The sequence below is a fragment of the Ciconia boyciana genome, chromosome 1 (genome assembly GCF_034638445.1).
Source record: "Ciconia boyciana chromosome 1, ASM3463844v1, whole genome shotgun sequence".
Lineage (NCBI taxonomy): Eukaryota > Metazoa > Chordata > Aves > Ciconiiformes > Ciconiidae > Ciconia > Ciconia boyciana.
Window position 1 is genome coordinate 187108535 of NC_132934.1, and position 12122 is coordinate 187120656.

At 36.4% G+C, this 12122-nt stretch overlaps 2 protein-coding genes across 5 annotated transcripts in view; one reads left to right on the forward strand and one right to left on the reverse strand.

The window, feature by feature from the left end:
- Positions 1-12122, forward strand: part of LACC1 (laccase domain containing 1) — a 33015-nt gene that overhangs the window by 2156 nt on the left and 18737 nt on the right. The gene's annotated exons all lie outside the window — the stretch shown is intronic.
- On the reverse strand, positions 2325-11163 carry CCDC122 (coiled-coil domain containing 122). Its single transcript, XM_072854290.1, has 4 exons — positions 11050-11163; positions 8287-8685; positions 7011-7127; positions 2325-2489 (listed from the first exon to the last, which is right to left on the reverse strand). The coding sequence occupies exons 1-4, from the start codon at positions 11161-11163 to the stop codon at positions 2325-2327; spliced, it is 795 nt and encodes a 264-aa protein (XP_072710391.1).

Sequence of the window (12122 nt, forward strand, 5' to 3'; positions counted from 1 at the left end):
CCAGAGAAGTAATAATGAACATCTTCATTGGTCAAAAAGAAAAATAAAGGTCTGATATTTTTGTTACAAGTGAAGGTTTGGATTGTTCACTAGAGTTGTTTTCAACTGGTAATAACATGCAAGGTTCAACTGTGATATTATAACCATGGTAATCAGGGTCAAAGTAAATTTGGTTGAAGTAATTTCTATAGCTGATGAAAAACATATCTTGATGCATTAATTGTTCTGGTCCAGAAATAATTAGAAACTAAATATGAAAGCAAGAAAATATCAGTGGTAAAAGGCATATTTAAGGGCACGCAGTCTTAATACCCTGAGAATTTTGGATGTTGTACCACTTTGGGGGGGATACATTAAGCTAAAGCTCTCAGTCAGATCTGACAGTCAATAACTTTGGAAGGCTTGATCTATTTAATTCAGCGAGAAGACAGTGCATAAGTATTTTTATGGAGAGAAACTACCTGATATAAAGTACACTCATTTCACCAGGTGGCTGAATAAATTGAAATTAGAAATTATGCAAAACAAAAGAAGAGCAGTTAATCACTGAAACTACCAATAACACAGTAAATTCTCCAATTTTTCAAGTCTGGATCTCTTTCTAGAAGATACACATGCATCAAATGCAAGCTGTTTTGCTGTGTGTAGGGATAAACTGTTGTAATGTTACAGTAACGTACTATATACTTGATAAGACTCAATGTTCTATTGTTGCTTTCTGGACTCGTGAGCAATGAATGTGTGAGTCACTTCAGAACATAACAGTAGTTAAGATTAGGGGTTAGTTTTAAGATGTCTTTCTTTGTCTTCTTTTAAAAAATTTATGTTAGAAAAGTTTTAACCCAGCAAATTATTCGTATCACATTACTGTTACTATAGCATAGGATACTGAGGTTTTCATTTCTACATTATTATTTTAATGAAAGTAGCCTGCAAAGGCTTTTTCCTGCAAAGGAAAAAGACCAAGCCAAACAAACTTGAGAGTCTAACAATGTTGAGAGAGAGCCTTCATGAGTCAGCATATTGCTTAAAATAACTTTATATTAAGTGAAATAATATATTAAGGGAAATGTAAATATACATGAATACATGAATGTTCTAACACAAGTAATAACAGTATAGCATTTTAAACTTTGCTTTCCTAAGCTAACAATATATAGGTGGTTTAACATTTTCCACAGTAAATACTCAATTTGCTTAAACCTTCATTTATATTCAGGAGTAAAGATAAATCTAAATTATTCTAGACAACACCTCAAATAAAAAGCTACTTCCATAGAACAGATAAATGTTACAGCTTATGTCCAGGTAATGCAGAACTATTACCTTAAGTGTAAGAAAGAGAAAGTACTGTAAATTCCTCAAATGCCAAGCACATAATAAAAAGAAGGTGAAGAAAAATGTCTACTGTTCACTACTATTTTAACAAGGATTTTTAATAGGTCGTCACTGATGTTAAGAATCATCTTACTGAACATTAAGCACTTAGATGTTAGATGGCTAGTACTAGTTAGTTAAGATCCTCTACACAGTAAGTTTCTCTACAATCAATCATCTATAATGCATTCCTATTTCTAGAGGGTGAGTTGTTCCATTTTAAAAGCTGTCCAGATGTAGTACTCTCTTTACCTACTCATTCCTCTTTGCAAGCATGTATTAGATGAGTTGAAGTCAGATTATTTGAAGCCCAGTTCTGAGCATACTTGTTTCTAAGCCTTTTATAGCTGGACAGCCTATGTCCTCCTTGTCCCCCATGCTAGGACATCCTGGCAGATATAGGGCAAACAGGCTGTAACATCATCTATATGAATTTCCCCCACAGCAAAATACAGGCCATCGGAGCTTTCAGAGTTCCTTAGCAGGTTGCAATAATAAGGGATGTGGATAAAAGATCTGGAATTTTGGTATCTCAAGAATGCAAATATACACCAATACTAATTTCTCTGTAGGAAAAACAATGTAGATCTCAATCTTCAGAGATCTAATCAAATAAAAAGGAACTCCCCAAATCTTATTTGGTTGACTTCAAATTACTTTTTAAATAAAATTGGCACATATTTTGAAAACACCTGGAAATGTTAATAACTTTCTTCCTGAACAGCCTCTGGCTACAGTAAAAAAAAAATCAAAGTTATTCCAAAGCATTACTGATTGAGCACAGCCTAGTTTAGGCCACAGAATGAAAGGGAGAAAAACTTTAAAAAGAAAGAAATAATTGACCCCTGGCCCAGCTATCGGGCTATTTACTATTTGCAGTATTTCCAAGAAAAAAAGCTCCTCTGTCTGGAAAAGATTACCCACCTTGTAGCTTTGTTAGGTTTGTTTTATATGCTACTTTGTAACTCCACTACTCCAAGACACTTTCTTAGTTCTGCTGCCTTCTTCTCCAACTGCTGAATGTTCCAATACCACTGTCTTTTATTTGAATGCAGTTTGTTCAGTTGGCAATGCAAACGTTTTATAATAGCATCATATCTTTTATTCTGTACCTAATAAAACAGAATAAAATTAACTTCAAAATTTCTTTCAAGTAAAACTATTTACAGAGGTGGATTCAGCTCACCTAACTCTGTAGATTCTGACATTTGACCAAGTCATTCCATGTTCACTTTATGGTTACTGAAGAGACACAGACATCTAGGAAGCAATTCCTTAGACTTATTTCAGGTATCTGCTTTAGGACAATATGAATTGTGCCTCTCTTTCCCACTAAGGGAAAGAAAAGCTCTGTCCCACTAAGAGCTTCAGTGAGGAGTTCAATGTGGGTATCTGCTCTGTAGATGTCTAAAATGTAACAAAGTAAATCCCACCCAAAGAGTCAGCATCTCACAGCTGTGGCAACACTCTGTACATGGAAGATTTCAGGCTCCAGAGTGGCAGGTGAGAAAGGAAGAAATTTTCATTCTTTGACAAGTGTGTTTGGGTATAGATTAGAATACAAATGAGGTAACCTAGATGGCTGTAGTAGCATCTTCACTGTTGCACTGCACTTAAAAAGGTATGTTTTTCTTAGAAAGGCAATACTGTGGCAATGCAGTACTGTATCAATTTTGCCCTCATTGCTGCCTTATGTGAAGAATGGCTGCTGCAGACAACCCTCTGAAGATTTGCATTCTGCAGTGTAAAAGCATGAAACATTCATTATAATAGAAATGGAAATAATGGGTATTCACTTAATGAAAATTTGGGCTTACTTACCCTAGTTTGAATGGCGTATGAGTGGTAGTGTATAATTATTCCTGTGTCTGCTTATTGAAGCATTATTACACTGTATTTAAAATACACATGATGGTATACAGCTGCATCAGAACTACAGCATTGCCAGTGACTTCTTGTGAGTCTTGCTGCCTAAATTTAATGTATAACTAACTCCCTCCCTCACTAACGTTTTATAAATTACACTGCTTTCTTTTACTGGTGATGGGTTGTCTTTCTTCATGTTGCCTGGCTCTCCACTATAATCCTTCACAACTTTTCAAGGGAAGCTGTCAGATTCACTCATCTGAATGAGTGCTTGCAGGATCTGAACATCACTAGGGCTGTGTTGTACAACACTGACATCTATGATCAATATTATCTGCTTTTTTTAGAAATGTGTCTCTAGCATCATTATTGGGAACTGTCTTCTGGTCTATCTGCTGAGGCAGGGAGCACTAATATGCTTACTGGACAGAGGGGAGGGAGAACATTGCTCTTTTAACTGGGCCTTGTGTACATATAAGTTAACCATTAGAAAAAATTGTCTGGGCACTCATGGAATCTCCACCACTGGGGTCCTTCAAGGACAGGATAGACAGGCATCTGCCAAGAATAATATAGCCGCACACTGATGTGGGGGAAAGAGGGCAGCAGGGGAATAGACAGTCTTTTGAGCTTTCTTTTTCTTATTATTTGTACATAACAACCTATTTTCTATTATTTGTGGATGTCTTGAATTAGTCTTTATGACTGAAGCCTTGTCCCTACGCAGGTTACCACCCTGATTTATTCTTGACATCCCTGTCCAAGGCTGAGAACAGGCTCTGCTCTTTAAGAGATGGGTGGTGGGGCTGGTGCTCAGGAAAGGGAGTGGGACAAGGTCAACAAGCTGCCTTAGAAGTCCATCAGTACCCTGCCTGATGAGAAGCATCCCAGTTACCAATTAATTGTAGGGTGTATTAAGTAGCAATGTCAGATCACTGACTTTCCTTGGAAAAAAGGAAGCTTAGGCACAAATTTCCTTGCAGAAAGACATTTCATCAATAATTTTTAACTTTCCAAAAATCAGCTGCTTTAGAAATGCATTCCGAATTACACTCCTGCACAACGTGCTTAGCTGGGGAAATCTTTGTGGGAAACCAGAAATAATACTGAGGCAAAGTGGGAGCGCCAGGGCTGTAAGAGTCAGTCCTGTTCTGAGTGCCAGCTTAGCCATTAATGAGGCTTCAACAGGAATTCTGTAGGCATTTAAGTATAGGGCTGTATAGGGGCAGACTTAGATGAGTGCTTAAAATCATTGCTGAATCAAGGCTCCAGAAGTCCTACAGCAACAGCAAACTCATTAATCAGATGCAATGACTTGCTTGTATCTGGAGGCTCAGAAACCTGGGAGCTTACATGCTCTTTGCAAATTTATGAATCATGGAATCACAGAATGGTTTGGGTTGGAAGGGAACTTCAAAGATCATCTAGTCCAACCCCCCTGTCATGGGTAGGGACATCTTTCACTAGATCAGGTTGCTCAAAGCCCCATCCAACCTGACCTTGAACACTTCCAATCATGACAACTGCTCTGGGCAAGTGTCTCACCACCCTCATTGTAAAAAAAAAATCTTCTTTATGTCCAGTCTAGATCTACCCTCTTTCAACCATTTAAAGCCTTGTCCTGTCACTACAGGCCCTGGGAAAAAGTCTTTCTCTGTCTTTCTTACAAGCCCCCTTTATATATTCAAAGGCCGCAATAAGGTCTCCCTGGAGCCTTCTCTTCTCCAGTGAACAACCCCAACTCTCTCAGCCATTATTCATAGGAGAGGTGCTCCAGCCCTCTGATCATTTTCATGTCTCTCCTCTGGACCCACTCTGACAGGTCCATGTCTTTCTTGCGCAGTGGACCCCAGAGCTGGATGCAGTACGCCACGTGGAGTCTCATCAGAGCAGAGCAGAGGGGGAGAAGCACCTCCCTCGACCTGCTGGCCACACTTCTTTTGATGCAGCCCAGGATACAATTGGCTTTCTGGGCTGCAAGCTCACATTGCTGGCTCATGTCCAATTTTTAATCTACTAATATCCCCAACTCCTCCTCTGCAGGGCTGCTCAATCAATTCATCACCCAGTCTGTACTGATATTGGGGATTGCCCCAACGCAGATGCAGGACCTTGCACTTGGCCTTGTTGAACTTCATGAGGTTATAAGGAGGCCAGTTACTTTTGGCCCATGCAGTGCTAGAAGCTGAGAATCCATGCAATATATAAAAGTCCTATGACAAGTGCTGAAGTCTTGAGGTGGGGTCAGTATGCAGATTAAGACACCTAGCTGTAGAGGTGTATGTGTGACTTACTTGTCTACATTCCTGTTTTGATCAATAGAAATCTAGGCAATGCATATTATAAAGTCTTAGAAAGACCAGATTATGCACCTTACCCTACTGTAAACACCTACATATGGCCAACTGAATTGACCTCTAGAATACATCAACTGCACTGACTACATCTCCAGTGATTATAATGGGAACCTGTCTGACTCATGTGTAGTCACCTGCATTCAAACAACCACATTTAGGTGTCGGCAGCCTGCAGCTGAATCCCACCACTGCAGCTCAACGGAACCTCATCCATGTGTCCAGTATCTCACTTTATTCCCATGCTTGGCTCTTGAGTATTCTTTCCTGAGTTGTGCTGAGGACTGCTGGGTATTAATGTCTCTGCCTGTCCATTTTCAGTTTTTATATTAAAAATCGGATTGTTTTCCAGAGAGCTCTTAATAGAAAATAATACCCTGAAACATTCCATTTTTAAACCTGCTTCCTTCTGAGACAAAAAGATCATATAATCCAAACAACTGAAGAACAGGTTAACCTTCGCTATTTAATTAAACTGATTTCGATAACAGAACAGAAGATTATTTTTTGGCTGCCTAATTTCACTTTGGGTTTAGAGAATTTTCTTAGGAGGATGTTGTCTTGATAATAAAATATTTTCTCAGATGCTGAATAGCATAGACCTATTCTACAGTGGCTGTGTTTTGCTCTTCAGTTTAAAAATTCTCTGCTGTTCCCTATCACATGAAAAATTATTCTTTTTTCCTCCTACATTTTACAATGGGCAATAGAGCTAACCTTAGATCAGTTAATCTTTATATTATCAAGCTTTGCTCATTAAATTTTGTGGCATTTATTTGAACTAACAAGATAAATGATGTGAAACTTCCAAACTAAAAGCTATCTAGACATACAAAGTATTTTAGTAAGGAACAAAATGTAAAATATAGTTCAATTATTTAAAAAGAGAAGGTTTTAACTATTTATCAGAATTTTATCTTGGCAGCTAATTAGGAGCTACTGTGTTATTCCTAATTTAATGTCAGCTCAAATTAGGGAGATTCATGGGAAGTCCATTTTCTTGGTGCAATTGATTCTCCCATTGATGAGTTATCAGGAACCATGAGACAAGTCATGAATAATCAAGTCAGCAGTGAAATTTAAAGTATTTCAAAAGTATTACAGAAAGAAAAAAACGTGCATTTTGCTTTACTACCATTCCGAGACCTCTTTCTTTTCAGGCCATCATTCCAAAAGTTCACAGCTGAACTCCTTCTTAAAAGACTTAAGAAAAAATGTTCTTAACTTCAATTTTTCTCATACTAGCAATTAAGTTCTGAATTTTAGAAAGACTATCAGTATCAAGAATTTAAGACAGCATGGTTACTGTATATACTTAAATAATGTATGGCCACCAACAGTAATAAAGTACTTCAAACTTTATTTGCACTATCTACAGGAGAACTGTAATTATATTTTATTCAAATGACTCACCTCAATTTCTTTTCGAAGCTTAGCATGCATTCTTTTCTCTTCTTCCAGCAAATCTGTTTTTTTATTGATGAACTCTTTCAATGTTGTGATTTCTCTTTTTAAAAGTGTAATTTCTTCCTGCAGTTGCAAGTCAAGATACAGAAATCCCCTTCTTAAAAAGTTGCACAGTACATCTATTAAACATTTAAAATGTCACATTTTAAGTCTCACTTCATTAATAGAGATGCAATAAAGATCTATAATAAACAATTCACATTAAAATAATTAATAATAGTTAAATTAATAACAATTTAAGAATTATAATTAAAATTAGTAATTAAAATAATTTATAACATGGCTTTAGATACTTAAGAAGACATACTCTTGATGTGAAATATGCAAACAACTACAACAATACAGGAATTTGAACACATTTTGGTGATCTGAATTTTGTTTAAAATGTAATTTATTGCAAAATCAAATAATATTTAATGTAATATTTGAGACAGATTTTTCTTTCTCATAAGGAAATACAATGTTAATGAGTCTTTAGTATTTAAAGATTTGCTTGTACAACCAAAGTTTCATCAATTTACGTGAATAGAGTAACACCAGATTTTCAATAACACAAGTTGCATCAGAGTTGAAATCTGTGACCCCATTTCAACTTCATACTTGTGTTTCTTCATATATTGGTAAAGTTTTGTGATGAAAAATTCCTACATGGTAGTTTTCAATAAGTATTGCAATTAGGATCAAGTGAAAACAACAGTGTTAGACTAGAATACCAAAACAAATATATTTTTCCTCTCTCCTTTCTATCGCGGCCTCATCAAATCTACCTCCTGTTGGCAAACAGCTGAACTGTAGTTTGTTACCTGACAGCAAAGTTAAAAGAATACTGTGCTCTTACATGAAAAATGTAACAACATGGCAATGTTCCACAGAATTCTGAAAAGTATCCATGTAAGTTTGTCCAACAACCCAAAGAAGCCCACAAATAGTTTGGCAATGATATAGTTTAATTTACAGCTCTGTAGTTTTTTTCATAAATGAGTTCATTCGATCACATACAATGAACCTGACTTTTACAATAATATACAGATAACAATGGCTTTTTTTTACTGCATAGTGAAGTCAAAATATCTTCAATTAATGTAGCAATATAAATTATCTACATTCCCTGTAGTCAGTCCCTCATGAACAGTGAACATATTAGACAAAATAATCATATTAGCTAAACTACGCCAAAATTATTTCACACAAAAGGAAAAGAATCAAAGAGGAAATGTAGTACCTGCACTTGTTTTATAACAGATCCTTCTGGATTCTGGAGATCACACATTAACTCCTCTTTCTTTCTCTTTAATTCTTTAACAACAGCTTTCTTTTTAGCAAGCTCAACCATAACTGGCATTTTACTTTCTATCTCCCAAAAGAGATGTTTATGAGCCTTTATTTTTTCCCGATATTCATTATTTCTTGCAAATGTAATCTCAAACTCTTCTTGTACTGTTTCTGCATCACACCTCAGCTTTAAATTTTCAGAATATAGGGCTCTGACTTGGGCCTCCAGATTTTCACAGTGATATTTTGACACTTCTATGGCATCATCTTGCAGATATATTTCCCTTTCTGTCATCTTCGTTTCTAACAGAATAAAATCCATTTCTTTTTCTAGTTCCTGAAACTTTGCCTGTAAAATATTTCAGTGTTCACTTAAGAACATTTTTGAGAGGATACTAGGTATCTAGTTAAACACTGTAATTTATATTTATTCAACAGTCTTCTTTTTCACCTGTTTAATGTGGCTTGAATGGAAAATAAAATTAGAGTTCCATTTCCTAAAATCATCACTTTAGAGGCACAACACAAGAATGCTATCTTAGGCTTCTCCCCTTAGATTGAGTCTAAAATATGAAATAAAGTATCCTTGAAATTACTTTAAATTCCTCATAATAGCAAGATACATAGAATATGACAGATCAAAACCAATCCTAATGTTTGTTTAGAGCTGAAATCTGGTTAAGTCCTAATTAGACTAAACATAACTAATGATGCCAAAAATGACTTACAAACCTACACAAACACATAGATGGCTGTTTGGGGTGATGGAGCTTAACTAGCCTGTTCTACTGAAGTTTTTAATCCCGCCATCATCACAGTAGTATTTGAGAGTAGGATTAATTCCAGCTATTTTTAACCCCCTCAGAAATATGCATCTAGTCCTAAAAAAGGCCTCTATGTCTTCTCACTGATGAGAAGTGAACAACTCCAGAAAGTAGTACTTCAACACATCATAAGAAATCATAGAACCATTTAGGTTGGAAAAGACCTTTAAGATCATCGAGTCCAACCATTAACCTAGCACTGCAAAGTTCACCACTAAACCATGTCCCTAAGCACCACTCTACACATAAATCTAAGATGGGAGGGCTGAATTGCTGCCTCAGAAATGTTTCTCTCTCTTTGATGACTACCGAAGGAGCCTAGATGACTAATACAGGCTTAACATCTGACTTGTAGGTGATGTAAGCTAGCTATTATGAATCCCACCCAAAGTAACAGCCAGCAGTAGTGCATTAAATGAGAGAATTAGCATTGTGATTTATGTCACCTATTATCTTTTCCCTAATGGAAGCATTACGAGTGCTAGGAAATCTCTTACTCAATGTCTTGAACAGATTAAGATATTATTAATTGTTACGAACAAAAAGTTTCTGCGTAACTTCTAATTTGGAAATCTTGGGCTACAGTTTTAGCAGGATTTGTATCACTGCCAGCCACCATTTATTGAGGACAAGAAAGCAAAAGATCTTAATGGCAAAGATCTTCAATTTTGGAAAGGAAATTATTGTTTTCCATGTCTTCTGTGACATGCACGCATGGGAAGAGACGTAAATATGAAAAAGCATTTCTGCATTCTGGCTTTAAGTTCCTAATTATCTAACTTTACTGTTCTGCTGACATTAATGTTTGTATGGAATTTCCTAGGGTCTGGGCTTTTTTGAAAGAAAAAGGAAAAGGTGTGGAAGAAGAAAATAAATGTGCTAACTTATTTACCTAGGGTTCTAAAGTTCTGTGGGGTTTTTTTTTTTAAAGATGCCCTTGTTTAAATTGTTTGATCACAAATTAACTGTTGCAGCATCATCATAGTATATTATGGGATGGTATATAATTAGGAGAAAGCTTCTTGCAAGTTGTAGGAAGTCAATTGACATTCCTAAGCAATAAAAGTTTTCACTGCTCCTTCAGAGACTTTATCTTTGTACAAAATTTTAAAACTCAGTTATTTCAGTTGTAGGGCTATTCAGACGTTATAATTGGAACTCCACTATTTCCATTTGCATTCTCCCATGCTCAAAAATGCCTGAATGCTATTGTGTCTTTCCTCAGACTTAAATGTAAGTGTCTCAATAGGAATTTGATCTCAAAGGTTAAATAATAATTGAAAGCTTAATAATTTCTGTGAGAGATTAGAACAGAAATGATTACATAGTCTTCACAAAAACTACATGTATCCAGTGTTCTACAAAATATCACTAAATAAAACCAGTATTTACTGACTATTTAGGACACCCACTTCTAACACACAGAAAAAAGTATTTTGTATGAAAAAGATGCTAAGAAAAATTATAGAGTCTGGTGAAAATTTGCCAGAAAGAATGCTTTTAAAATTCTTTTTTTCTCCATTAATTTCTCAGGAAACCACTATGAAAAATTCAGAGAGTTCTAGCTTTGTATCGAGTTTTTGTGGGTTTGCTATCTCAGTGTTTTTTGGGGATTGGTTTGTTTTGTTTTTTTCCAAACAAAAAATAAAAGCCTCTGTTATAACCTGCTCTAATGAAGTCTTAACTATGTTGCAGCCTTACAAATAACAATCCACATACAGTTTTGGCTAAGCCTAAATGCCACACACAGGAACAGAACAGCTGCCTTACACTTAAATGCAAACACCCAGAAAAAATGAAGTACCATCAGCTTCTCTTGTTCATAGGAATACTTCCTCCTCTAACAAAAAAATTAAATGAATTAAACTACTCCAAACAAGGCTTATTACCTGCAATTGAAGAAGAACTGTTTTGCTTTTTTCTATCTCTGATGCTTGTGAATGCTGCTGCTCTGCAACTTGTTTTACAACTTCAATTAGTGATGGAGAATTTTGCTTGGCCATTTTAGGCAAAAGTGCAGGACTATATGGACATTAAAAAAAAGTGAATTTTTTTATCATAATTCTATTTAATTCCTAACTGTTAATGAAATCGAACAATATTAAGGCCTTTCCTATGGGATCCCAGATCAATACATTATTTCATTTGGTTCATTTTTTATTAACAAGAACAGGTTACTGATGGGTGGATGCTCAAAGCAAATGACCAAGAATTAGAATGTTTTCATGCAGAGTTTTATAACATAAAGTACTGCAATGTTGTTCTGGCTTCTCCACAGGTCAGATCCTTAGTTTGTGAAAAAGTCAGATCCTTAAAAGCATCTTAAGAGCATCTTAAATGCATGAGCATGCTCTCATATGTAGCCTGAATATTTACATTATTGTAGTTACCATACTGCAACTGCCTACTATATTAACTATTAAACTATCCTTAATGTAAGATAAATGTTGAGAAACCTGTCACATTGAAAGTCACAAACTAGCATCACTGTAAAGATCCCGCCCCCCAGTGATTAGAAAACATTTAGTACTATTTTTGTATCACTTCGGATAGAGTAAGTTAATGAAGAAAATCTGTATGGTTATATTAAGTGACACTGAACTCTCAAGAAAATGCAGTGAGTCTGGCACAAGGGCATCTTCAGGCCCAATATATTAAATGGCACTCAGATGACCCATGAACTGTGCCTGAAGGCTGGTAGTCTTGACTAGGAAACCACATGTATCATTTTACGTTTAGGGTTGTTCCAACGGTTGTCCTGGCACCCCTCACTTCTCCCCTCTATCCCGCTCAAGCACTCCACACCCCCCAACACCAAGCAGGCCTGCCCCTGCGGCACACAGCCCCAAAACCCCCAAAAGGCACTGATAGGCGAACAGAGCAGAGCCAGGCGCGCCGGCACGACCAGGCCGCCTCCTTTCGCTACCAACCCTGTCGCCACTGGGCGAGGAGGGCGAGCAGC

What these genes read in the sequence shown, in the direction of transcription:
- CCDC122 (XM_072854290.1), bottom strand. Translation starts at nt 11,163, where the DNA reads ATGGCCAAGCAAAATTCTCCATCACTAATTGAAGTTGTAAAACAAGTT. An exon ending in CTGTTATAAAACAAGTGCAG is followed by an intron (nt 7,128 to 8,286) that starts GTACTACATTTC and finishes TTGCAACTGCAG; the next exon opens with GAAGAAATTACACTTTTAAA. An exon ending in AGCTTCGAAAAGAAATTGAG is followed by an intron (nt 2,490 to 7,010) that starts GTGAGTCATTTG and finishes CTGTTTTATTAG; the next exon opens with GTACAGAATAAAAGATATGA.